The following is a 27,981-nucleotide window of genomic DNA, read 5'->3' as shown; positions in this document are numbered from 1 at the left end:
AGCTGGCTTGTGAGAATACCTGGAAACACCATTTTAGGAACAGCTTATTTGCAGCCTGTGTCAAATTTAAAGATACCAGGAGACAGGTTTTGCATTATCTACTTGATGGTGGTACAAAACAACAGAGGTATCAAATGATAAAGATACGTTTTTGATTACAACACTATTTGGCTACTAGAAAAAGGGCAAATGTTGTCTTAGAAAGAGACATATAAATAAAGACACAGCAAGAGAAAACCAGAAAACATTTTTAAGACAGCTAAGGACTCCCCACTACAACATCATGTACCTTCTTCTAGAGAGGGGCAACCTGTGAACGAGAGCATTGTCATACCAGAACACTTTAATGGTATGCTCATGTGTGCTTGCAAAACACAATGGCAAAATTATGCACATTTTTACCACAGAGCATCCAAACCAATCAAAGTTACCACCATGACAGCCATTTGTAATAAAGGATTTTTTCAAAACTCTGCAGGACCACGTAGAAAATTATAATATGCAGCGATGCAAGTTTGTGTTGACTCTTTTCTCACAGAGATGGTGATGTTTGCAGTTTCCTTTAAAGTACTGGATTTAGATCATATCTAGCCTTGTCCAGATAACTGACCTTCAATGGTTACACTTTACCTGGTTTAAGCACAATACAAGGACTGGAATTCAGGTGCCAGCCACACCTCAGTAACAATTAAAGCACATTAATTAATGCTCAAATCATGTTTCAATAAAATTCTACATATTTTTCAGGAAGTAAATGAGAATTCCTTGCAAGCTTCTTCCCTCATTAGCTTCAAAGCAAAAGGTCATATACATTCATTTATGCCATAATTATTTTTGATCCTCTAAGTGCACTGCTGCAGGTCAGCTTTCCATGGCACTAACTCTACAGCACGAGAGAGATGGAGAATTCAGAGCAAAAAGCACTCCCAAGTGCTCTTCTGATTTCTTACTGTGGCTACCTCTCTAAGAGAGCATGAGAGTCCCAGACTTAACTCTTACACACCTGGGAGTTTTGGCTAGATTTTCACTTTACTTCTGCCAGAGGATCCCAACATGCACAGTTAAACATAAAGGACAACACAGCAAGGGCTGCAGCAAATAAGTAGTAACATTTGGATTCTGGAGACAGGGCAATGCAGCAGCCAGGGAGGACTCTCTGCCACCTTATACAATTTAGCCAGATTATAAGCAATTACCTAACACTGAGCGAAGAAGGAAGAAGAATCATAGGAAGGATATTTAGCTGGAAAATTATCCTGACTTGCAAATAGGGACTAATATCCTGTTTTTATAGAATTAACAAAAACTACTGAATATATTCCTTGTAGCGTACTGTTATGGGTTTTTTTTTTATTTCTTAATCATAGGATTAAGAGTTAATATGGTATTTTGGACCTCTGGCCACTTCCTGACATGTGGTGGTGCTGCTGTTTAAGGCAAGTCAGATAGGTTTCTCTAAAGATCAATCTGACATTTAATTCCTTTAAAAAATGCACAGTCATCTTAGAAACAATAAAAAGCAACCCCCCCAGTCTCGTAATATTTTTTTTTTCCTAATAAAAATAATGTACAAGTGGTTATTGATCTAGACATATTTTTCCTTTTACAATAAATTACTCTATGGGTATGGTATTCCATTAATTTAAAGAAATTTACCTCTCAGCAGCAGAGAGAAATTTACCTATGCAGCTCAGCAGTTATGTAACTACCTTACTTGTGGTCACATGATATCTATTGCTATTAGTTCACTTCTAGACACTGGGAAAAAAAAAATTCAGGAAATTAATGGTCTTTTGGTTAAAAGTTTTCCTTCACGCCCACAGAAGAGAGCTGATAAAATGTTCTGATGTGCTATTCTAGTTCAAATTTTTGCTGTTTACTGCAGTTGTGTTTTACATATGGGCATATTTCATTTTGTTCCAAGCTGTGCAGAAAGGAAACTTGTTGTGGAATCCCTTTCAAACCTGATGAGAGCTACCCAAATGCTGGCCTGCGTTCAAGGCCACATCTGATGCTCCTGCAGCATGCGAAGGAAGTGACACACATGGTGGAAGAAGGGAGGAGCACAAGTGAAGGCTGGCTTTTGAGACACCACAGCACTACAAAACCAGTTATTTTAGAAGTCTCCTGTGTAGTAATGAAAATAATAATAATAATAGTAATAATAATAATAAATTATGGTTGGATCTTTATTGTATGAAACTGGTGCTGTTAGGGGAATCAGATCAGCTCAACTGCAGTTTCTAGCAAGATAACTGACAGAACATGTTTGAGAACACTGCTCTGTGGACCTGATGTTCCTTTCTACCATTGACAAAGAGCAGAAAGGTTAGTGCAAAACAGCTCACCTGGAACCAATACTTTCACAGGCTTATTGTGTCCATAATAACAAGAAATTGTCTTCATACGCAAATGCAAAACATGCAGTTTTGCATGCCTTCTATTTGAAGCATGAAAACAGTTTAGAGGACAAAAAGGGAAAAAAAGCTTCTAACAGTCAAGATCCATATGACTGTGGGATAGTTTTCAAAGTGAAATGAAAATGTCATCACCTGACATTTCTGAAGCTGAGCTTTCAACTCCCGAGACAGAGTGCCGGCAGGAGTGTTAAATAGAAGAGCTGGTCACAGACCAGTACACTCTCCATATGTTTCCCTGGGGCAATTAGTGTCACTTCCCCTATGAAGGGGCTCACTGTGCTTACCAGAGAATATGTCAAGTCTGGTCACTCTGAAAATAAACACTACAAAGTCACTGGCAGGACCTTTAGGTTGAAAAATGAATCCCTCTAACTTACATATTCTCAAAAAAAAAAAAAAAAAAAAGAGTTTAATTGAATAGTCCTTTGAAAGAAAGTTCTCTGCGCTCCCTTGTGACATCCCCAGAGAAGAAAACCAGAACATATTCAACCAAAAATGTGTCTCAAGGCAGCTTTTGGGGTGCCTAATCTATGCCCTCCTTTCCTGTTGCACAGCTGGATTCTTGAAGCAGGGGCAGAAGGTTTCCCTTTCCTGCAAACACACAGGCACCATGCCACAGAGGCCTCTCCTGAGGAATCTGAAAGCAACAACCCAACACTAAGGTGCCCCAGCCAGCAAGATACCAGGAATTGCCCCTTCCTCACTGCATTCCTGAGAGTGCCTGAGGATCACACCAGGCTGCTTGGGGGAGCTATTTGCCAGTGCTGGTACATGGCTTCAAAGGTATTAAAATTCTCAGCAATCCACAGAACTATTTAAAATTATTTTCATTTAGAAATCCCTCTTTTGGAAAACATCACCACTGAGGAGTTGTGTAGATGTCAACACTAACAGAGTGTTAGCAAGCGGAATTGGAGCTGAAGACCTCTCCCACACAGGAGTAATCAGAACAAACTCCTTCCCCTTTCACTCCCTCCTGAGATGCAACAGTCGGGGAAAGAGAGCTATTTCCTCCTTTAAAGCCTGATACTGATGATTGGGTCTCTCCCCTTTGAGGAGGAGGGAAGCAGCAGTGAAGACAGGTTGGGCTTCTTTCCATGTGCACCATCCTGGGCCTGTCCTCAGTAAATTGATGGCATCGCTTATACAAAAGCTGGGACTGGGCCAGCTTTGGCCAGGGGCAATAGCAGGAGGGAGCAGCTGGGATGCACATGGATGTCTGGCACATCAAACCACTCTGCAGCATGGCACTGTCAGCACCCGGTGGCCACTGACTGAGGCCAGCAGTGGCAGAAAACTCTGTGGCTGGCTCCTCCAGGTGGGGAGAGATTCCTGAATAAAAGTCCTCATTAAAAGAACAAAAAGGCAAAAAAGATTTAGCTTTCATTTTACAAGTCATCTGCGGGAATGGAATGAAGCCACTCCAAGGAAGAAATGTAATTGAAACTTCAGAGACATTTCTACCCATCTGTGGGAAGCTCAGGGATGCTGACCACTTTTAAGCAAGTGGAACTGACCAAGAGTTGTGAGTACTGTGTGTCCTTCACAAGATTTGTAGAATTAAGTTGTTGTTCAGGGAGTAGTTTGCTAGGCTTTTTTTTTTTTTTTTTTTAGCTCTGGGTAGCAAGGTCTTAATGCAATATCTGTTTACTACAATTCTCCAAGAGCAGAGATGTTTCTTGGCTTTTATCCAAACCATTTAGTTCACATATATATTAGAAAAAGCTGTCACATCAGCAGCTAAGGTTGATATCAAGAGAGACAATGAGAGGATTAAGAACTGGAAAGCTTTAGAAGGCAAGCTACTGAATATTTCACGAGAAATGAAGGAGAGAATGCCACTGATGCAAGGGGAAGGTCAGAAAACTTAAACATCTCAGGGACACTTAAAAATAATAAAATAGCCCTTTGGCCTGCCAGATGTTGCTATGCAGCTTTTAGGATCCTGATATTTCAGTCTGATTTTCATACCAAGGCGAGTTCTTCACTAAATGTGCATCAGTGACATACAGCACGTGCCAAGGCAATTTGCAGGGATGTGTCTACAGCATCACAGGAAGGATGTGACATTTGAGGGTGCCTTTGAGGGCTGATACTTCGTCATTTTATTGATCATTTTTATTAACATCTGAATGCTGCTGATGTGGACGGAATTTCACATTTCCAACTGCAAGAAGCTGGTGAGATCCAAAATGGGAAGAGATTTCACAAAGGCAGATTCATCACAGTTACTTTTTCCTATTTCATCCTCTAATGATAAGTTTTAACAGATCTTCTCCCTTATCTCTCACCACCATCAAGACCATGTAGTCTGGGGGGAAAAGTGGACAGTAGAAGAATTTTACAAGGCATTTATTTCTTAGGAAAGGGACAAGGCAGAGATAAGCCCAGGTGTTTTCTGTAGACTTGTCAGTGACAAGAGGCAAGGCACAGCAGGAAACTCTCTCCATTTTCTCCATTCTACACCACAGTGGTCTCACTTATGAACTTCAAGACACAGTCTGACAAGGGGAAACTTGAAGAACACTAGCTTCTTGCAAACAGAGAGGTATTTAAGTATAACATTGCTTACACTGTCCTTTATTTCACAAATACATCTAAAATGAACCTTGTTTCCCTCCCCTGCCTCCAGCCTACCAGGAAGGCATTATGAGGCATGGACAATTTTTTCGATCTTTGAGCTCATGGAGCACACTGATGAATTAACACCTTGTCAACATACTGTTTCTGTTTACCATGTTTTCATGGCACGTTTTACTTAATGATTTTCTGGAAATACTCAGTTATAAGAAATTTCTCTCACACCTCCTGTTTAAGAACAGATACTCTACTGTGAAAGTTAAATAACACTTGCTACTTTCTTTTATCTTGACACGATATTTCAGTCTTGCATCCGGGCACCTTGCACTTTCAAGGTGCTTGAAATACAAAGAGTAAATTTCTAGATTTTCTGACTTAAAAAACTTGTTTAATGATTAAAAAGAAAACGGATATAATTAAATTTGGAACTATTTTGGTTGTTTTTAACTTACACTGAAAATTATTTTCAAATTCCTATTGCCCCCTGTACTGCTACCGAGCTATTGCACTCTCATGTTATGAAGTAACTTCAGCTAGTAACTTGCACACTGTGATTCTTCATGTACTCTTGGTAGTTATGTTATTCTTCTCATATAATAACAAAATGGAAAACAATAAATTGGCATGCACAGCAAAGGAGTTTTAGAGCTGTATGCTGTTTGGTCATTGGAGATAAGAAACACATTACACAGAACTGCTTCTTTGAGGAACTGTGCTAAAAGGGCAAGTTAGGTCAACATTAAGTAGCAACTAACAGCTGTGTCTCCTGTACATGAGTTGAAATGACTGGTGGCTGCTTCTTAGTGAAACAATTGCAAGAGATTATAGATAAAAATTTCCTACACAACACACACAATAAACAGGAACATGGGAATCAAGATTTGAGACTCAGAGACCTGCATCTCCACCATGCCAAAGTAGATTATACCTTCCCAGATTTAGTGCTGATAATTACTGTAATTTCAACCAATCAGACAAATCATAATAACATTGCAACAGTTACTTTTCCAAGCTCTATTTTCCTATGAAATGCAGAAAATATCTCTGGTACTTCCTTGAGATGGAGTAGCCACAGACACCAGTCACTGCTGAAATAGTAAAGGAAACACAGTCATGGGGTTGTGACCCAATAAAATCCTTTTTCTCATTAGGAAACAATGAAAAAAAACCCCAAACCTGAAACCCAAACTCTCTGAATTACATTACTTCATTCAGATCATTACCATTTCCTGTACCACTTTTGTTAGGCATGGCTGATTTTGTCAAAGCTTTTACCAACCAGCTGACAGTTAATATTTTCCTCACTCCGATGGTCACTGCGGATTCCACAAATATGAAAAATATATCTTCCTTAAAACCATAATAATTTCTAGGCATTATTTAACATCTCTGCAGTCACTAAGGAAGTAATGAGTAGAGCTAAAATAAATAAATGTGAATGTTTTTAAGAATTAGAAGTAATTAGATGTACTAAATAACTGGGCCATGTTAATGAACAGGAGCAGTATCCTCAGTTTTACATATACTGAGTCAGGTAAAAGCTGCTTTTTGTGGTGATTCAAACACTTAGTTGTGAAGGGTTCTGTTAAGGATTTCTAAACAGAAAAGCGCAGACCAAGGCATCTAATCCCCTATCTCAAAGTACCTTTTAACTTTTTTTTTAAGTATTGCACTCTGTACATCCATTTACAACCCTTTAAGTAGTGCTGCAATTATCAGGGCTGTTCTCTACTGAGTTGTATGGCTAATACATATTTTTTGGATCTAGTACAGCTCCCCTTTTGTGATAGTGTGACAGAATGATCTATGAAGAGCTGGATCTATGCAGACTTGTGGTACGGTAGTTAGAGAGATCTAACCATGTTTCATACCTGTGTAGCTCCATTCCTAGGGCATCTATCCCTGTTTTACCAGTATAATGAGATTTAAACCCAAGTCTTATCTTCCAAGTGCACATAAGGATCAGTTCACCCCACATTTATCAACAGCAGGTGACAGGATGATCGAAGCCAGATTAACAGATGGACTTCACAGAACAAGGATTTAACTTGACTGTGTTAAATACACCTGTGGCATGTCACACCAATAGCAGTTAATTCCTACTGCAGTCTCTGACAGTGCTAAAATGCTCCTCATATTGCTCCAGCAATAGAATTTTTCATGTTTCACATTGGGACAATAATTTTCCCAGTTGTGTGACAGGAGTATGAGAATACAGGCTACGGTTTGATGCTCAGTCGTGTACATCAAAGTCAATTCTTCTGGCTGCATGTTATTCAGCCTTTAAGAAGGAGTAATAAAAATTGACTCTATGACAAGCTAAAACATTTGTTTGTTTATAGCTGTTAAAAATTTCTGCACTACGTAAGTAAAAAGGAGGTGACAGCACAAGACACTCCCAACAGCTTTATTGTTTTAGCTGGGAAATGGTATCCGCATGCTCTGCCTCCAAGGGATCATGTTAGATGGAGCAAATTCATGAGGTCCTGCCCTGCCTAGATCATCTTGACTTCATAAACACCATCTCAAATCTGTGCAGGGGAAGCAATATATATGAATTTCTATGAGAGGGGGAGGCTTAAAGGATTCTGCATTCAAAATTGTTTCAAGTTGCAGCTACCACAGTTCCTACATCACTGCTGGCAGAAAGGCAAGAAAAACATACAGAAGATTCTGGATGTGGTTTTAAGCTACATCAAGAGGATCATGGGGTGTGTGTTTTGTCTTTGCAAGCCAGAGTTGTTCTATTGTGGATCAGGAGTGATGGATTAGAATGGCTCCAAGAGCTGTCAGCTAATATCTACACTGCAGCAAGATCAGACAGCAGCAACCTCTCTGGAATGCTGTGGCAATTTCTGGCTGCTGCTATGAGAACTGCAGGTCATGCTACTATGAGAGGTTTTAAAGTAGAAACCTGAAGTTTAAATAAAAAAAGGCACCCAGACTGCATAATCCTCTGCAGAATAGGAAGAAAGCATTCAGAAGATAAAGCACTGACAGTCTCTTGGAGATTTTGCACACTCGTCTAGTTTCTTGGGCACTCTGATGCCACTGTATTTTCGTGTTGCATTGGAACATCTGCATTCAGGTGAACTGAGAACAAGGCCAGTGTGTCAGTCATCAGTGAGGGTGACTAAGCAGGGCACTCGATTACACCTTGGGACCTGTACTTGAGTTCAATGTTTAAAAAAAAATCTAGGCCATCTACAGGCTTGTAGCTCCTCTAACTTCACTCTGCATTGAAGACACCCATTATCCCATGAAAATAAGGCACTCAGTAGGTACCAAATCAGTAATACTGTGAAGCATAATGAAGCTGTTGAAATTCTAGAAAAACACTGTTTGTACCATAGGAAATGTTCTGCGAAGAATGTTAGAAGTTCAGTTATTACAATCCCAGCAACAAGAAATGTACTTCTTAAGCATTACAGTCAGGTATGAAAGCTATGACTTTGGGAACTAGATGACCATTTAAAGCAGTGATTAGCTTTCTAGTCCACTTATCTGAATGTTGTCATCCTTTCTTAAACTTTGCACCAATAAGAGGAAGGAAGCCACAATCTCTAGTTGTGCTAGTCACTTGATACGTGTTACAAAAAGGACTACAAACTTGAGCCTGTGGGCAACACTTGTAGGGGGCTTGAAATGCCTGTGGTCATGGAAGGAACAAAGATGTAGACTGTTACCTACACCCAGAAACCCAGAGGGAGTGCAGACCAGTCTGAGGATTCTGCCTGAGACGTGTTTGCTGCACAAATACTGGAGCACAATCTGCTCCTGGAACTGGCAAACTGAGTAGTGCGTGCCATTGAAAGGTAAGATTTTTGCACAGTGCAATTCTGGGAAGACAAGTCAAGATAAAGCGTTCATGCCTTCTCCCACCATGAAGAGAGAATTACTCATGCCCTCGGCAGTTTTAAATGTAAGAACAAACATGCTCAAGCACAAGAGCAGCAGGATGGGACTGGTGGTGCTGTTCAGCACAGGCAGACACAGGCTTATCAATAGCTATGGCTAGTTGGAATAAAAAACTGAACTAAAGCACACCTCCGAGCCAGAAGGTGTAAAGTGCACAGTCCTGCTGTGCTAAATACCTCACCATGTGCCAGTAGGCTTAGTTCAAAACATGACAGATATTTGAATAAAAGATCTGTTAACTTGCTCACATTAGGCTTCCCTGTAGGTTTTAGCTCAATTCCATTGCACATAGACTTATACAAACTGCCGTTACACCATCACCTTGGAAAAATAGGAGATAATGAATTTCTGTAAGGAAGGAATATTTTCTAAAGGTAGGTCAGTCAGCAGTGATGACTCCAGAGAGGCATCCTCTCCTGCACTGCTTGCTGTCGCTGGAACCAGAGTGCTGCCCCAAGTTCATGTGTGGATATGTGCCTTCAGCGCAAGGCTGATGACAGGTGTCTTTTGAGACTTACACTGCCCAGACGCTCCAGGACAGAATATAGAAAACATTAACTGGACTCTGTGACTGACCTAAAATGCTGAAAATCCCAGAGTACGTTCTCAAAATTCCTGCCAAGGATCATCTTTTCTACTGAACTGCAGCAGCACCCACAGTGATAACAGGTCAAACTGTGGCCTTCCTGCCTTTCCACCAAGCAAGAAATAGGATGTGGAATTATGTAGCCAGGCTTTTCCCATGAGACAGAAGTGACAGAATAAATGTTGCTCAAATAATGGTCAGGGGCAGAGTTCAGTGGTTCGCCTTGTTCATCTATGGATATTAAAAGTGGTTACAAAACTAAGGTGTTGAGAATCAGTCAAGAAACACTAAACACTAAGATACTGCCTCTGATTTAAAGTCCTGAGCTACAACATGGTGGTTGTATAGATCATGGTGTACTGGTCACAACAGCAACGGTAACTATTTTCTTCTCCCTCTCCCCAGTGCTTTTTTTTTGAGAGAGGTTTTTCCATATGTTTTATATCCCTTTAAATATTACCTAACACTTGTCTCATCACTATTCCAAAAAGATACCACAGCAACACAACAGGCATTTTCAGATACACGAAACCTGAAGTTAAACACTGGTGTTGGCATATCTACTTAAACCAAAGATGTCTTAAAGATGAACAAAGAGAAATGGTAAATGTTAGACAAGCTGAAACAAATGAGGAATTTGATATTAAATACATCAGAAGATTACATTTTTCAACAGTTACATAGGAGTTTACAAAATCTGAGAGATCAGCATTATACTTAGATGGCAAAATTGAACCAAAAGAGTTAAGTTTCCTAGGCAGATGAGAAGCTGGTGCCAAAGAAGAGAAAGAATGTGGATTTCCAGCTCAAGTTCTTCAGCTTTTTGTTCCCAACCAAACTAAGATTTCCTACCTGCTTTCTCCTTCCCAATAACTTTCTATGTTATCTGATATCAATCAACTTGAAGCAACAAGTAATCTTATGGATATTCAGCTACCCTCTCAAGTATTTTACAACTATTCCACCTGTGAAAAATACATTAAAAAATAATTCAGGAGATGGAGGCCTCATTGTACAGCCAGTCACCATCATCTTCCTTAGGATGCTTTTAAGATGAGTCCAACCTCTTTTTTACCTTTTCTTGCTTAAACTGTTTCAGCTATAATCAGCTAAAGTTTGGAGTTTTACTCTTTCCTTAAAGAAAAATAATTTCTACTACTCGGGGAAGAACACAGATCTTTCCCCTGAAGTTATTTACTGTCTAAGGTTAGGAAATGTAACAGGAAAAACGGTCTGATCTTTCCCTAACAGAGTTTTGCTGTTTGAAGTCTACCTTACCTTATTGATAAGACTGGTAGCATTGTAGATTGCCTAAACTATCCCTTCAGATAATCCTACTTTCACTTGCCTATAACTTGTTTAAACTTTTATAATTTGGTCTGAGCTTTTTACATTTTTTTTTTTTACTATGTCAGGTGTCTGCATCAAGCTGAAATTTTTTTGAACCACTTTACCCAATATCTCAATAATTTCTGCAAATGAGATAAGGATGTGTGTAAGTTTAATTTGCACTGAATATTCTAATGACAACTCCTTTGACTAAGCTTTCTGTGCTTTAAAGTAGGAAATAAAAGTCTGACAGAAGAGGGAGGGCATCGTATGAGAATGATACAATGATTCATTCCTCCATATGAAAATTTGAGCCATTGGGCCAAGTTACAAATCTTCCAAAAAATTGCAGCCTGCATATCTGTTAGTGATTAACAGCTAAAATTCTACATTCATTGAATAAATTCATGCTTCTCATGGGTTTTTAGTGATATCCAGATTGCCTATATAATGCCCTCAAAGAACTGCTAAGAACTCATCTGTCTTCTGAAAATTTTTGCATGTGAGCCAGTAGGGCATATGCAAGCCCCAAACTACGTATACATTACAGGGCTTCAGGAAAAACACTGGCTGTTGTGAGCAGAAGTGAGACTTGGCAATAGCAGGACTGGGGTAGGGGGTAGGGAGGGATTGAACCTCGAGCTGTACACCCCTTGTAGATATGGGAAACAGGACACCAAAGAAAGGAGGAAAGGGAAATCACACTGGAAAGCTACTCTCCTCATAAGAGACCTATAAATTCTTCAATCTAAAGATGTTGGGTTTTATGGGCATAACGTCATTTTATGTGAAATTGCAAAGAACACAAGAGGGAAGACATGTCTCAAGGGAAGAACACAGAGTTGGGCAGCCTACACAAGACACAGTGTGGGCCAAGAGCGAGGCCTGAATCAGACAAGAAGCAAACATGACAGGATAGAGGATGAAACAAAGGAAAACTGGAGGAGTGTTCAGGTGTCATAGATCACTATGTCTTAGGGAACATGCTATCTGTAATTTAGCTACTTCCCAGATCCTGTATCATAGCTTAATCTGGCTGCCCACTGTTCACTCTACAGCAGAGAAAGCCTTGTGTTCTTCTGAACTCAGAGCCTGAGTCCAGGTATTGCAACATCCCCACCATGTTTTGTGACCCTACCAGAAGATACTCTGTGCCTCTCAGAGAGGACTTTTTCTATAACAAGAGTCAAGGCTTCATCAGTAAAGGATATAGACAAGTCATATTCTCCAATCTGTGACAGGTTTTATTTGCAAATTGTGAGAGCAAGGCTTTGTTTAGCTTCTGGGAGCCTGGACTTAGGTTACTCAGGATCAGTTGGGATCTATGGCCTCTAACTGTTTTACCATTTTTTCAACTCCTGTTCCTGAAAAAACCTTTCTCATCTCTTCCTCTTGCTTCAATAGGAGGAGTAAGTGACTCAGGTCTTTGTTGCCAGTCAAGCACACCTCCCTGTGATCTGCTTCCAGGTAGCAGTGTTCTTTCTGGCTGCTCTCATCTCTCCACCTGTGCCATATCAGTAGCAGTGGTCTCTTTGAGTGGGCTGCACATGAAAGAAGACATAACTGCAATAAATATAAAATGACACACCAACATGTTCTTCCACTCATTATATCAGGAACTGTGAGGAAAAGCCTGTGAGAGGGAAGCTGCAATAGAAAGACAGGCCCATTTAAGAGGGAAGTGTGGAAAAGCCTAGAGGTGATCGTCCACAAAGTTTGTGAGATTAAAGGATAATCTGTATGCTTTTCTGGAATTTATTTCTGGGGGATCTACAGTTCTTGAGAGCTCTGTGTTGCCTATTAGCAAATATCCCAGTCATTATGCCCTTTTTCCTAGTGCACAAAAAAGCTGACATCTAACATTTAATATAGTAGCTCAGAGGTGGGGAAACTGATCATAAATTTGGATAATTAATATTTGTTGTTACTATGGCACCAGAATGCAGAACACTTGCCTCCACATTTAATTTGCTACCTGGGGTGGATGGATTGATTTTTTTTTTAAAACAATGCTAAAATAATACTAATTTGTGACATGACCTACAGCAAGGTTAAGAATTGCAGTGTTAGACCTGCTGTTCAGTAGTCTCCCCTCCTGCCCACCCATGTGTAATAAAAAACTATTAGGCTTTGTAACAACATAACTAAATGCTCTTTTGCTTCCCAACAAACCTTTACTCCATGCACTCTCTAGACTTGATGGTTCTCCCTGTGAGTATGAGAATGAAGTACTACTGCCCATCAGCATGGAGTCTGGTCCCTGACCTGTAACGTCAGCAGGGTCTGATTTCCTGACATAAATAGCTCGGAGTACACGCACGCCTGTGCTGATGGACTGTGGATCAACACGCGCCAACGTGTGACAGAGCCCATCTTTTCTGTGGTCTATTATCATCAGTGGAGGTGAGCTTATGAAGATAAGCTGGTCTGCAGTACAGCAACTGCTGCCAACAGGTGACTTGTATATAAAAAGGCCACAGCTAACTGGACAGGTGGGACAGGTAAGGCAGCATGAACTCATAGTGTCCCACATTACAGAATCCTAACACCAGCAGAAGACAACAAGGCACCCTGGGACCTCTGCCTGGTTCAGGTCAGAACCAAATTTCTTCCTGCCTTCCCTGATTAGTGCTTTTTCAGTCAATTTTATCATAGGTTTATTTCCTTAACCCACCAGTATGCAGCTGAAATATATGGCATACTCTGGCACTGCTCTCAGTGCCAGAGCAGGTGGATTCAAACACCATTCATATTCACACCAAACTATAAACTGTTTGTGCCTATCACCAGGATGAGGGGGAAATAATCATGCAAAAGACTGACTGACTGAGCCTTGCCTGTTCAGCACTCATAGAACAAGCCCAGTGTACTATTTTGCATCATAAAACTTACGGAGAATTGAATGCATCCACACGATAATGAGCATTATGGCTCATTAGAGGCTCAGCTTGCAAAGTCCAAAGTCTACAAACAGAAGCATATAGGAGAAACCTGAACTAAGTACTGTACCCTGCCCTCTGTCTGCACCAACCCTTTACACGTATCTGGTAAATGATTTATAAACCTAAAGACAACAAAGTATAAAACTGTATCGCTGTCTTCACTTTACAAAGGAAACCCTTTCTGAATAAATTGCCATGTCTCTGAAAATATTTCAAATTTTGGTGTCTGCTCTGCTCTTTACAGGTAAGTGCCTGTATCCTACCTCATGTCATTCCCTTCAGGCTTGTTAAATAGTCAGCTGGCAAAAACCCTGTGTTACCACCAGAACAGCCCTGATGGAGTAGTATTAACTGGAAATCACTGCAGCAGAGACATGCAGGAGAGTGGGTGAGCACAAGATTGCATGGCAGATTCTGTGAAATACAGTTTGATTCTGCTCCTCATGACTATTTTTGAGTTTTTTACTGCTCATGAATAAGGAGGAAGGATGCATTTCTGACTGAAAGGCATTCTTAAAGGATGATTTCCTGAACTGTTAAAATTGTAAAAAAGAGCTTGATGCTGTTTCTATGAAATCTTCTCTAAATATTTTTCTTATCTCAACATTTATTGTTTGTAGGAAAAAATTTCACATGCATTTATAAGGGCCCAAAATATTCTATTTCACAAGTGATTTCTGGAATCCGACTTGAATTTCTTTAGGAGACTGACTGTTTTAAAGCTCTCAGGCTGTCTGAATGCTGATCCTTCACAGTACTGTGTAACCAGGGCACCTACAATCAAGACTCAACTTGTAAAACCTGGACCAGAGAGAAAATGGATGGGGTGGGGTTACCACATGCTCTTCCCAAAGCAGCACACACTGGTACAGTCTATGATCAGTGATCCACATGCTGCAAGATTGATTTGTTTCTCACAAAATTGAAGCAGGCAGTGACAGCTGACTTCCCAAGTGATTGCCTGCATCTTGACAAGATGCTCCATCCACATGCATGCATTAAAAGCATTTCTTAGATTTGAGTGCTCCAACACACATGCAGTAAATACATGATGTGAATAGCTAAGGCAAAATAAGGGAGACATAATTAGCCAATGATTAATTGTGGATTAATGAAAAAGGTTTTGTGAATTGGGACCACAGTCAGGTGTAATCTCTCTTATGCGTTGAATTCACTTCCACAACATATGAACCTGAGTTTTGGCTTCAGTGAGACTCTGTAGGGAGATAAGGAGGTGGAAAGGGACTTTGTCTCTTCTGCAGGTTTGAGCTCACCTATAAACCTTTTCCCCTTATTGGTCCTTCCTGATCTGCTGTGCACCTGAACTGGGACAGTTCCTGGGTACTTGCCTACCTTCTTGAACTTCACCTCCTTTCCACTGAAGGCCATTATAGAACACAGTGTCACCTGAAGCCAAGCTGGGAGCAGCTTGCAGCCCCTCCTTTCAGAAGACTTTACTTTCATCTCCTTTATGTCTCCTGTCTTTTTTACCCACTTTCCCAGGTTTCTATTCTTCAAAAGACATGAAGAACTACTTATTACTAATTTTTAATGAGCTCTTAAATGTTTAATTGATCACAATCAGTTCAGTTTTCCATTAATTGTGAATCCTTTCAGCAACAATGAAGGTGGTGGTGAAGTAAAACAGAGACTGTAAGATTCTCATGAGAACCTTATTCTTCTTCATGCCTTCAGCTCAGTTGCTATAAATCACTCCTCATAGTAAAACCACAGTCACACCTCTGGGAATAAGCTTTCTGGACCTTTTCCTTTAGCCTCTGGAGAGTGCAGCAGCAAGGGATGGGGTACCAGTGCGATGTCTTGGCACTGAGATAATTGCTGAAGTCTCTCAGGTGTCTGATGGGGGTGTTTTGCCCATTCACTCGAGCTTAAACTGGTAGCCACATGTGGATGTAGAAAGGAAATTTCAACAGGACCTGCTGAGTGGACCAATTGACCAGTGCTTTTCCTAATACTTGGCTGGAGTGGAAGTAGTTCCTTCCCTAGGATTATCTAGGATTTTTGCGAAATCGCCTTGCTATTTACCCATACCTGACAACAGCCCTGACCCCTGGCATCATCACACATATTGAATATGTTCAATAGCTAATTCTGCATTAAGTGTCTGTAAGTTCTCTGCCATTGCTGATGAGGGAATGAGGCCGATGCTGTAGCTCTAAGGATTGCTAATGACATCTCTTGAACCAGAGAGCTCTTCTGTCCTGTGATGTAAAATTAAGAATTTTCAAAGAATAAAAACTACTTTAATTCAAGCTTTAAAAATAAACAGATGAGACCAAAATTCCAAAGACTGGGTGATATGGACAGAGTTGACGCACTTAAAAATCAGCAACTTTAAATCTTGCTGTCAACAGCAAATCTGACTGATTTAATTCTATTCTAAGGCTTCTTACCATCCAAACACTCCAGCATACAAAGCCTATGTACATACAAACATCATTTTTTATAATGTGAAAAAAGCAATGGGCAGGTGTTAGACTTTAATATAATTGCACATTTCAACTGAAAAAAAGTTGATATGTGGGCCAGAGGTGTCCTGCAGGATCCACAAGTCTATCCTTGCTGCAATTCAGCCATGCATGCAGTGTACTGACAGATAACCACATATTGATTTCCATGGAATGCCACGTAATCTAGAGAAATACTTGAGTGAGGAGAGAAGCAGCTGCTGCCACATTTTTTCAGCATTTGCACTGTTGCACTGTGGTATCTTTGGTATTTTGAGTCCTCAGACTGAGTCCTGTGGTCTGACCGTGTGAATTTATATGCAGAAAATTAGATAGCTGAAACATGGTGGGGAGGTGGTCCATTCTGGCTCATTTCTAGCCTTAGGAAACACAACTGAACTGCAGACTTGATTTACTTTTTCAAAGTTCCCAACACGTCAGCACCTGCCACCTCAGCAAGGTTGAAGTTTAGCTCTGTCCAAGTTTAGCCTCTGTCCGAGCTCTGTCCTAAAGAACTGATAAGGCTGGCAGTCTTTTCTCCATGAGCTGACATTTTGACCAGAGAATCACCGTAGCCAACAATAAGAAGAGTTATTAGACTTAAAAGAAGGGAGCCAGAGCAATTGCCAACTTTTGACATTTAAATTCCATTGATATTAACTTAAGCAATATGTTTTCAGGTTGTCAGAAACTTGCAAGTCTTCAGAAACTAGGGAGAAACAATAGTGTCCACAGAGAGTGTTTGAAGTGCTGCTAAATAATTGACGGTTTCTTTGCAAATATCATAGCAAATTAGAGATGAACCTCTTTGACCTATGGTAGATGCACACCAGGGATAAATTTTGGTCCTAAGCCTAGAAGTTGCTCCTCACCACTTATACAGTACTAATGATCTGGATAAAAAAAGGCTTTGGGGTAGAGAATGGGAGAAGGACAAGCATACCCTATATTAAGGCAAGTTTGAAGATTTGTCTCCTTATCATTAAACTCTGCCATTAGAGGTGCAAATGGTGGCCAGCCTGCTCTCCCCAGACTACTAAGCTCACAAAGGCTCATGCTACTTAACTTTTACAAAAGAAAATGTATATCAATTATAGGTCCCTAAGCAGGCAAATGTGTCAAAACTTAATCCCATACTTACCTTTTTGATTGTGTGATGAAGTGGATCATTGCACACTCAGCTGATAGAAAAAGATGTCTTCCTGGGAAGATTTTGTGGCTGCAGCCAGCTGAATATGTTGCTTTCTAGTAATCTATCCTTGCACAAGATGCTTTCATTCAAGTCTAGCATGAAGAGATTTTAAAGCACAGATCTATCCAGGTTGATTTTCTATTCTGAGTGCAGTTTGCTTGCTATACTGTGATACTTTTTTATTATTACTTTGACATTCAAGATATTTGATATGCCTTTTCATAATCAGACTTTTTTTTGTTGGTTTGGGTTTTTTTTAATATACTCCATGCTGGATTAACTGCGCATTTGCTTTTTTTGACAAAGATGACAAGGCTGTACCACCATCTCCTCTCAAGTTTAGTCTCAGATCATAGTAATCCAAAATTAGATGCTCAGAAGGCATGGTAGCAATAATGACTATGATTAGTTTTTCCTCTGGACACTGTCTTTAGGTGCACAGGACAGACAAAACTATCTGCTGAAGGCAATGACTACATGAGCCAAGCATCTGCTTGTTAAACCAGATGATTTTTTTCTATAATTTGTATTTCATATGAGAACACTGAGTGAATCTTCAAGAGACAATGAAAGGAAACCCTCTAAGTGGTAACAGCTGATACAACCTTGGCAATAGTTCACCCTCCACACACATTTCTCCTATTTTCCCACTGGGACATTTACATCTAACAGTGCTTTTCAAAACACATATTTATCTAAGAGAGGATAACAGTATTGAATAAAACCATTAACATAAAATGTGTCTGGTTGCTCTTCATAGTGGGTTAACTGTTTCAGTACAGCTTGAAATACTTCATCTTTTTGCAGCTCAATTTTATGCACTGTGAGCCATTTTATTAACATCACCCATCTGCTCCTAACTCCGTCTAGTCTCACATCAGGTGCTCTGAAATTCCATTCTCCTGGTTGGTATGCTAATCTCCTACAAGATGCACCCCTTCAGGAATAGTCTGTGTTTATAAAGCCAACCCTTCCACAATATTTTGCTAAGCTGTTTGAAAGGAGGGGGAAAATTACACCCAGTCTGAGAAACTTAAATTGAGGCAAGATATTGCTCATTTGATGGAGACTCTACGTTGTATTCAGAGGGGCTACTTAGATGGAGACACCTGGTCTGATGACCCCAGGTCTACATTAGAGCTAAGTAAAGACCTTCCTTCATCTGAGCTCTGCCAGAGCAGAAGCAAATGTACAACCCTGTCTGTCTGTGCAGCCACAGTGAAAGACCAACAGGGCTAATTCTGCTTTTGCTAGAAATGATCTCGCTAGAGTTTTTCCAGAGGTGAACGAAGCTTGCCATGTTCAGAGACTTATAGTGATCTTTACAGCAAGGCAAAGAGAATGAGCAGAGCCTGAAGGAATAGCTGATATATAAAGGCACTTACCTGATTTTCTTTTGTTACTTATGCATCTTTGGAGTGCCCCAGCAGCTGGGGACAAGTCCTGCAGAGACAGCTCCCAGGAGGTGAAATAGCAGCTAGAAAAGAATAAGAACTGGGTGTCAACAGTGACAAGAAAAGCCAAGAGCAGAGCTGGCATACCTGCCTCTCCTCAGAGCAGGCAAGTGCACTTCAATCAAAGTGAATACCTCGCATAGTTAGGGGTGGCATTTCTCATTGGATACAGATGCAGCCAGAGCAGACTGTATATTCAAAATTGACATATAATACCCTGAAGATGGAGCTCTCTGCACCACAGTAGCCAAGATAACACCTCACTGTCCCACTAGAGGAATGACAAGCTCATTTTTGAAGATGTTGGCAGCAAGAAAAAAACCCACAAGAAACATAGCTGCTTAATGATCTTTTTTTTGCAGCTTACTTTAAATCTGGAGGGCCAGAGCACATATTAGTGATAAAATTTAATGTTTGATGGCCCTTACTAAATATATATACATTTAAAGAAAAGTGTAGCCTGTTAATGAGTCAGTTTCTGATCCCAGTTCAGTTATCTCCATCCAGAAATGTAATCATGAGCTTACAAAATATTTAGTATAAAAAGAAATCCTGACATTAACTAAAGAGAAATTAAAAGCTCATAGATTTTTCTATTGAAAAATAGTAAATTGCCAGAGAAATACTGAAATTTGGCACAAGCTTAGTTTTCTCTTGTGCAGCTCTAGAATACAAGTATACCAATTTAATAGACATATGCATGAAATATATTTTCTTCTTTCCCAGGCCAAAATCTTGTTTTCTGAAGTACAGAAATTGCTATTCCTGTGTTTCCTAAGGGAGAGAGCAGTTCACACATGAGTCTTCTCACGAAATGTCTGAACTTACTTTTTTCCATGCAGTTGGTAACTTTTTTGAAGAGGGTATTCCTTGAAAACTCCCTACCCTAAAATTTCTACCTCCAGTTTATGATTATAGTAATTTGCAATATGAAGAAACTGAAGTAGGAAGCAATTACTGGGACTATCATTGCTTGCTAAGTAACTTTTCTAAAGTACTCTTTGACATCTATATTAAGGGCAAAGATGACAACCACCATCACTTTTTTTTTGTTCATTACTCTATAAACAAGGTTTTTCTCATCCTCTTTTTAAGCTCTTTTGGCACTGAGAAGTAACAAAGTTAAACGGAGCAACAAACACTTTAGCTTACATATCTGCCACCTATATGCATTCAGCAAACATTTTCTTCTAGTTAAAAAACTAAAGAGCAACGATATTGTGGATGATCGGGAAAGCCAGCAATAATTACAAGTGAACTGGATTCTGCTGAACATTGATAGATTTTCCCCCTAGAAGTTTAGGAATCAGGGAATTGGAGAGCTGTCAGTGAAGTGATAGCTTGCCCTGCTGAGCTCCTACTCTAAGACATAATAGACAAGGACTCAAGTTCTTGGCCCATCTGTTTCAAGTATGTGCAGGTCACCCTCAGGTGTCCATTTAAACCCACTTCACTAAATTGGAGCCCAGCTGTTTACAGACTGGCCTCAGCTTGGCTGATGGATCTGAGCTCCAACTTAAGTGGTTCATTAAAAATTGTGTGATTCAGACTGACATGCTATTTTGGACTCTTTTAGCCTCAAATTAATGTCTCAAAATTAATTTATGTCTCAAACACTCAAGACTAAAAAGAAAAGGTTTTTTTCTGTACCAGAGCCTTTCATAAGAAGCTAAAGAGGAATTCGGACCTTTTTCTTCTGAAGAATATTTATTTCAAGATCTGCAAGGACTACTTCTGCATCTGTGGTGACCTCAGAAGCTATCTGAATCAATGCAATAGCAAGATTAGAAGTGCAGTATCTTCTGTTCAGAAAATAATTTCCAAGCATGCAATTTCTATGCTGATACTAATGAGAATAAATATCACATATAAGCCAGGATGTTCAGAAACCACAGATAAATTCATAGGGTTTGCGTTCTTTTAAAAAATTTTAGGTTCTGAGCACACCTGAGACTAGGGCAATTACAGTCTAAGAGGATTTTTGTAACAAAACTTTGCATTAAAAATAAATTAGTGCCTTAATTACATTGTAGCTTTATTTACTTCAGATTCAACAGCAAAATAATGATTTAGAGCATCTGTTTTATTAACTTCAGGCCTTAAAAAAAAGTTTCTTTCTGAGAATCTAAGGTAGGACCATCTTTGATTTCTATTAAATAAACTACAGATTCAAAACCATGTTCTGTGGGTATAAGCGTATTTTTGAAGTGCACATTCTAAAATATTTTTCTGATATTACAAATATTTTTCAGCTTCTGTTTCAAGTGTCCTTGGAGCACCCTTTCTGACAGAAGAATCAGCAAATCAATTCATACGGCTCAAACGACATATACCATATTCTCCGAGCTACTGGGACTCCAGAAGCAGCCAGAACACGTGGGGATACACTGTGGCTGAACAGGTATCTTCTTCCTTCAAGAGGAAGCAGCATCTACTGAGAAAAAGAAAGCACGGGTCTGGAATTAACACGTAACATAAATCCTTTGGGTCAAGGGAGGAAATTTTTCTGATTTATCAACATGGGCAAAGCTGCTCAGTAGTCATACACGGTATTTATTCAGTATCAAAGCTCAGAATATTCCTTTCTCATTTGATCTACTTCAGATTAGCAAATCATGGGCAGCTTTTAGAGAAACAGCACAATACTACATGGACTTGGACCCTTTTGCCTTCGATCCCTCGGTAGCCGTGTACGATGGGGTTTCTCAACAGAGCATTTCGTAGACTTGGAGCATGTGTGTACCTAAGTAAGTAAAACTGACCCTTAAAACACTGCTGACAATTGGTTTATAGTGTCATAACCTGACACAGTAAAAAACCCAATTATATCTTGAAAAATTAGAGAAGATTTGTTTTAACAGTCCAAGTTTAACAGTTATTTAAATGTGGTCATTTTACTGTGTCAGGTTCTTTTTTAAGTATGTTTTGGAAAAGCTCATTAAGAGCTTAAAGAATATATATCCTTTTAAAAGTCCACAGAAGCTAAACTGCTTCCTATAGAGTTGATTTAAAAAGCAGACAGAAAGCAATTCCTGAGGAGAAAAATAAAAGATAAAAAACTCCATCTATTTCAGTAACAAAACTGTATCCAGTGTGGAATAAAGCCTCAGCAGAACAAAACAGAGAATGAGACATAGCAGTTGGTAAAAGCAGTATTTATAGATCAGCACAGGAGTACATGAAATGAAGTGTCACAATCTCAGAAGTTGCTTAGGACTGTGCTAAAATTGGACACAATTTTTGGACAAAATTTTGTCAAACTTAGGGAAAAATTACTAAATGATTCAGTTGGACAAGCACAATACATGCATTCCTGCGGAACACTTTTCCTGTGAAGATACTGCAGTCCTTAAAAATGGACAGGAGCAGGTAGAACTAAACTCATACAGTTTCAGTGCTTAAAATAGTTACTAAGACAGCATCTGTCAGTCTGACTGAAACCACCAATAAGAAAATGGGCGAACTTCTCACAATATACTTTGAATTGAATATGCTTTGAATTTTATTGACTTAAAAGTACCTTTCTTTGTGAAAATGAGTTTCATTTTGAAACACAGCTTTTGAAAAGATCTTTTATTATTTATGAGATAGGAATTTAGCTTGGAGAGTCTCAGAGTGAGTTTTCCAGGGCTCTTCCACCTGAAAGGTGACATCAGTTTCATTCACTCTGAGCAGAAACAAAGTAGGAGAGAATAGCTAAAAGCCATAATTTACCTTCCCTCCTGCTGAGCCTTCAGCTAGTGCCCTTGGGCAACTGGAAGGAAGCACCCAGTTATTCCCTCACAATTTCTAATACTGGTATGGGTGGATAGCAGCAATCACTTCTGCCTTATTACAAATTTACCTGAAGATACTTTACTCAGTTTTCTGAAAAAAACCCCACTGACTTTCCCACCAGAAAAATTCCTCACAGAGAAAAGCCCTAACTGTCTCTAATTATTGGTTGTGCATCCATGTGCCTGATGGCTGTGATCACAGCAGCTGCCAGGCAGACTCCAGGATGAGTTATGTTTCCAGAAGGATAATCCTAATGATTGTCGTATGACAGGACTAAAGCCATTTACATAAACACATTTACAGGCACTCCCACTGAAGTATGTTCATGATTTCAAAGCAAGGCTAGTTAACTCCCAGACTGAAATAAACTTCCCAATGCTAATGTGACAGGAATTGACATGCAGAGTTTTTGAGAAGGCATATAGTAGCAAAGAAGCATCAAGCTAGAAGTTACAAAAACTATTGTGGATAAAGTAGAACAATTCTTTTCAAAATTTTTGTTCCTGATTAGTGATAACTCTGAAATGGAAAGCCTGTACAACCTATGCAGGAATCTGGCTCAGGGGCTGTACTTCCAGAAGAAAATATTTGCAAAAGCTGGCAAATCTGAAGACTGTAGTTGTTGACAGGATCTTTAAATTAATTTTGTGATTTCTTTTTTTCTAAAATAAATTTATTTCATCTTTTCTAGCAACAACATCAGACCTTACATGGAGCTACTACAGCAGTCTGGGACTCACCTCCAGCAACAAGCTATTAAATCCTACACGTCTCATATCTGGCCATGTTAGGATATGGCATGTTATGTATTTGCCATTACATATTTGATAAGATGACTTTATCTCATCCCACTTAGGTTTAAACCCAAAATTAATAACTAATTCTCTGTATAAAACCAACCATGAACTTTTAGCAGGTTGGGTTTAAAAATGCCTAGTGTTTTCAGGTAAAACATTTTTTTGACTAAACAATTGTTTTAAGATGTACATTCCTGCTTCTGTGACTGAAAACCACACTTTTATTTCTCAGTATTTTCCTTTAGCTACATTTTTGAGAGGCTAGTGAGAAATGAAAATTGGTCACTTTGGATGGGTGAGAGAAGTAGAGCACATTTGCTTCAGGTATACTTCTCTAGTGCAAGTGCATTTCCATTCTTTCAAGTACTAGTAGTAGGTGTTGTGGTACACATCCATTCATGTCTATGCTTTTCTTTCCTCATTTAAGCTTTTGTACTTGGTCTTGAGTGCCAAAACCAACTGAACCCACAGCTACTACTGTATGTTGTTTTTTCTTACTCCACAGAGAAAGGAAATGGTGGAAACGTTCACAACTCGTTCTCTAAAAAAAATGGTGGTGACAAATGTTCTTTATGCCAAGTTCTTGACCTTGGAAGTTTCCTGGTTCCTATTCATTAATGTACCTTATTGCAGAACATCTTTGAAGAAAAGATTAGGAGTCCATGTTTCTTTTATATGTTATTAATATAATGCTAATTAAAAGCTTTTTCAACCTTGGCCAAAGTTTCTGCATGAAAAAAGATGATCTGTTGAGGAAAACAAAATGTGTGGTAACCTAATGGCAGGGTAGGTGAAGGAAGGCAATTTTTGCTCGCTTTTTATTCCCAAAGAGCAGATTCTGCATGTTGTGCTTTCAGGATTCTTTCTGAATATGGACTGTACTCTAACTGGAACAAATTTAAAGATAATGTTGGATTTTCTAGAAAGAAATCCACATTCTGGCTTTTTGGCAATCTCTACCATGCTCCTAGGTATGAAACTATCCTTAGGTCATTATTAATTTCCCTGCATAGGACAATGGGCCTGAAATTGCCATTATTCATTAGCTGAAGCTGAAAATTCATTAAATGCTTGAAAGAGATAAATGAGGTGCAAGTTCAGTATTTGCCATGTAGGATTTCACATCTTGAGTCACACTATTTAATTATGAACAGTTCATTCAAAGATAAGGGGTGACAAGTGATGTATAGACTAAAGACCTCACTGGTTAAACACAGTCATGGCCTGTCCCTGCTGCCCCCTTTCCCTGTGCTGCTCAGCCTTGGATAAGCTAGTGCTCCAGACCCTAAACATTCCACTATTTTCCTCAGTAGCAGCACAGACACGATAAGAGTTACTGAAAGTCTTCAATTTATAGCAAAATGCAGGACTGTAAGGGTAAGCATTGCCTTTTATTTCAAATGGATATGCAGTAAAATTCCAAGGGTGCACCTGCTCCAGCTGAGCACCTTGCTGGTCCCAGAGAAGTTGCAGCTCTGCAGGCAGTGATGCCCACACCACTTGTGAACCCGTTCCTGAAGCACTGCTCTTTTCTGCCCATCTCTCCAACTGATGTTGTTGCTGCCAAGGCAGGGGTTCGTGATCTATCTGTGCATTAACTGCAGTTTTCATGCCTGCATGGCAAGTTAAACCAAAATGGGGGTAGTTCAGGAGCTGGTTTGCAGATAGACAGCAGATATCCCTGGAGCGTGGATGACAAAGCCCATCAGTGAGGTGGAAGGCAAAATGAAGTACTCTCAGCTATCACCTGCTGTCAGCTAGTGAGGTAACTGCCCAACCATTATGAGCCATTTTAGGGTTGTCAGAGCCATAAAATTAGAATAACCACCGTCTGTTGCCATGAGGACAGTCTTGCACAAGGCCGGCTTTGAAACCAAAACATCAGACAAAGCCAGAGGATGCAATTTGACAGATCTGTTGTACTTAGACATGACTAATTCCTTTAAAGAAGTTGTTCTGAAAGCCAGAGACTCAATACTCAATCTGCAAATCCATAGCTTCAAGCTAATGTCAGTAATTCAGATAATTAGTCTTGCTGAATTAAATGGGAAGAATTGTGCACGCGTGAGTAGCAGTGAAGGATGAGGTGCTTATTTTGTGTTATCAAATACATGCCATTCATGACGATGAGCAAATGGCTTTCACAGCATCTGAATATTAAACACCTTCATCTGCATTTAATTATAACTGGGAAAAATATTTACCCTGTGAATTTGCTCCCCCTATTTCTCTTCACATATTGTTTCAGCACTTTAACTCATGTAACTCTAGACCCTTCTTCACTGACTTTTCCAACACATCTTTATGCTGCCACCTACAAGTTTAATCTCCTTGCTCTTTCTACACAGCACAGATACACAGGCAATACCTTAGCAATGACAAAAATAAAGAATAGTGCTAAACTAAAGAGAACTTCAAGTACATCTGTGCTGGTCATGGGAGTGGAATAACAGGTCTCAGGGCACAGGACCTTTTCTTCTAGTGCAATGGACCGCAGTATTTATTATTGGTTTCTGACTAATGCAAGTTTTTTGAGGAAAAAACCTAAGTCCCACAAACACCAGAGCTCCCTGAGGCAAGAGAGAACACAGTTCCTCTGAGAGAGGGGAAATGTTGGGGTGACCCAGCCCACTGTGGGGCTGGGGCAGTGTGATGCCAATCAATCCCAGCCCATTCCCTGGATCGAGTTTCCCGAAGGGGCAGACTCAGAGGGTGGGTCGAGGGGAGGCTCAGAAGCCTAAGCTGGACCCCCTGGGCAGTGCCTGGGTCCAAGCCGCCTTCCCTGGTTCGGGAAAATTCTCGGTTACTCGGTTGTTCACTGGTTCTTTGTTATAACTCCTGCCTCTTGGTTTCCCCCAGTGGTTCTTGTTAAATTGTATCCTCCCCGTGGCTTGTAACTCATTGGTTGTTTTCCCCTTTCACCGGGATTTTCAAATTCCGTATAAAACTGAGGACAAGGCTCCAAGGAGAGATCCCATCACAATCCCATCAATCCGATCCCACCGCATCCCATCACATCGGATTCCAGCTTGTTCGGGTTGCAAAACTTCTAACAATAAACCTGTTAAAAGCCAGACCCAAACAGCCTCTCTCTTCCTTTGTCTCCGAGCTAACATGAGCTGATCCCATCAGTTCCTGCCGTGTTTCCTCTGCCGAGAAGCCAGCTAGCCAGCCCAGCAAGCAGCCCTTTTCCTGATGCTGAAGTCGCTTCTGCGATGGACAGAAGTAACGCAGCTGGACTGTCTCTGACCTGGGGCACGCCAGAGCTCATACCTCGAGCACCAAACCCTGCGTTAGGGAAACGGGCTGAGAGGAAGAAGAATCACAGGAAGCTGGAGTTAGGTTTGTCTCTGTATAGATGTTAACTGGATGGATGCAGAACATCTGCCAGTTTCCAACTCTTTCCTGACTCATGTGAACAGGGTGACTAAAATCAACAGAACGACAGAAATCAGGATGTCCAAGTATCTCTTGGTTGATATCCAGCTCCAGCAGCAGCTTTTTGCCAGGCAAGGCCCTTACACGGTGTCTGTCCCATGGGAGTGCCAAGTCAGATCTGAACCATGCTGCAAATCCTTCCTCGGTGCACTTGCCTGTTCCACCAGATCCTTGTATCCCTAATTTTCCCAATCTTAGAAGAATCAAGCTGTCTTTGCAATCTCTCCTACTCTGTCAAGTTGAATTGAAAACAGCCCACAAGTCACAAAATTACAGTGGCTAGACATAGGGGATAAACATCTACCTACTTAGGCAGCATGGTTGTAGGAGCCCTGCCTTGTCAGGGAAACAGAGGAGGGATTCAGTGTAGTTAGACATGACAGGAGAAGTAAGAAAACCTGTCTTTCCGATAATAATTGAAGAAAAAGATTAATACTCCATGGCTTTCTTTTAATAAGAAAAGCCAGTCATTCTGAACACAGCAAATAGGGAGAGCTGAGGAGTCCAAGTAACCTATATATAACCTACTTTACAAATGTTGAGTATGGGATAGGTACTAAGATGCAGTTTTCTATAAACTCAGCAGGTGAGTATATAGAGGTAATGAGAAAGAACCATTTACTTTATGACCTGAAATGGTTTCTTCAAACAGAACAGTGACAACTGGTATTCAATGAAAGTTCTACACACTACTTCATCACTGTTGTAATTCATGTGATTGAACCTGGTCCCAGATGATTTTACTGCATAAACCTTTTGAGCTTGCATCACACTACTGTTGTGCCTTGCTTTACATTTGATCTTCTATTGTCTTAGTTTAAACTAGAACAGCTGAGACAAAATACTCATCTAATCTACACCTGCTGCTGGCTGCCAGCAAGTGTGAGCTGTGTTCAAAGCAATTTATGTTGGCTGATTAAGTATATAAACCACCCACCTGAGGCAGGTATATTGCCATAACCACTTCATGTAGAGTGCAAAATAAATTATTAATCTTTTGCATCACCCATAGGAAAAAATGAGCTCAGTTGTTAAAATGTAAACATAGAAAGTTATCCAAAAAACAAAAAGTTAAGCCAG

General features: G+C 40.0%; 1 protein-coding gene and 1 long non-coding RNA gene across 2 annotated transcripts in view; one reads left to right on the top strand and one right to left on the bottom strand.

The window, feature by feature from the left end:
• The window catches only part of LOC125322029, a 76,921-nt gene that overhangs the window by 8,289 nt on the left and 40,651 nt on the right, over positions 1–27,981 (bottom strand). Inside the window, exons 2-3 of the long non-coding RNA XR_007201814.1 lie at positions 21,223–21,323; positions 18,821–18,912 (exon numbers count right to left, since the gene is read on the bottom strand). This is a non-coding gene — a long non-coding RNA (uncharacterized LOC125322029). The remainder of the gene's footprint in view (positions 1–18,820; positions 18,913–21,222; positions 21,324–27,981) is intronic.
• On the top strand, positions 13,933–24,351 carry C2H3orf85 (chromosome 2 C3orf85 homolog). The gene is made up of 4 exons (XM_048295552.1): positions 13,933–14,019; positions 21,142–21,290; positions 21,494–21,579; positions 23,358–24,351. Exons 1-4 carry the CDS (start codon positions 13,971–13,973, stop codon positions 23,455–23,457), a joined length of 384 nt encoding a protein of 127 aa, XP_048151509.1. The 5' UTR covers positions 13,933–13,970; the 3' UTR covers positions 23,458–24,351.

This window comes from Corvus hawaiiensis, chromosome 2 (assembly GCF_020740725.1).
Source record: "Corvus hawaiiensis isolate bCorHaw1 chromosome 2, bCorHaw1.pri.cur, whole genome shotgun sequence".
Taxonomy (NCBI): Eukaryota; Metazoa; Chordata; class Aves; order Passeriformes; family Corvidae; genus Corvus; species Corvus hawaiiensis.
The sequence above is the reverse complement of the archived record's forward strand: the minus strand, read 5'-3'. Positions and strand labels throughout refer to the sequence as shown.

Excerpts from the sequence above, each read along its gene's own strand:
- C2H3orf85 (XM_048295552.1), top strand. The coding sequence starts at position 13,971 with ATGTCTCTGAAAATATTTCAAATTTTGGTGTCTGCTCTGCTCTTTACA. Across the intron at positions 21,291-21,493 it reads GATACACTGTGGCTGAACAG|ATTAGCAAATCATGGGCAGC; the intron begins GTATCTTCTTCC and ends GATCTACTTCAG. Across the intron at positions 21,580-23,357 it reads TTCGATCCCTCGGTAGCCGT|CAACAACATCAGACCTTACA; the intron begins GTACGATGGGGT and ends CATCTTTTCTAG.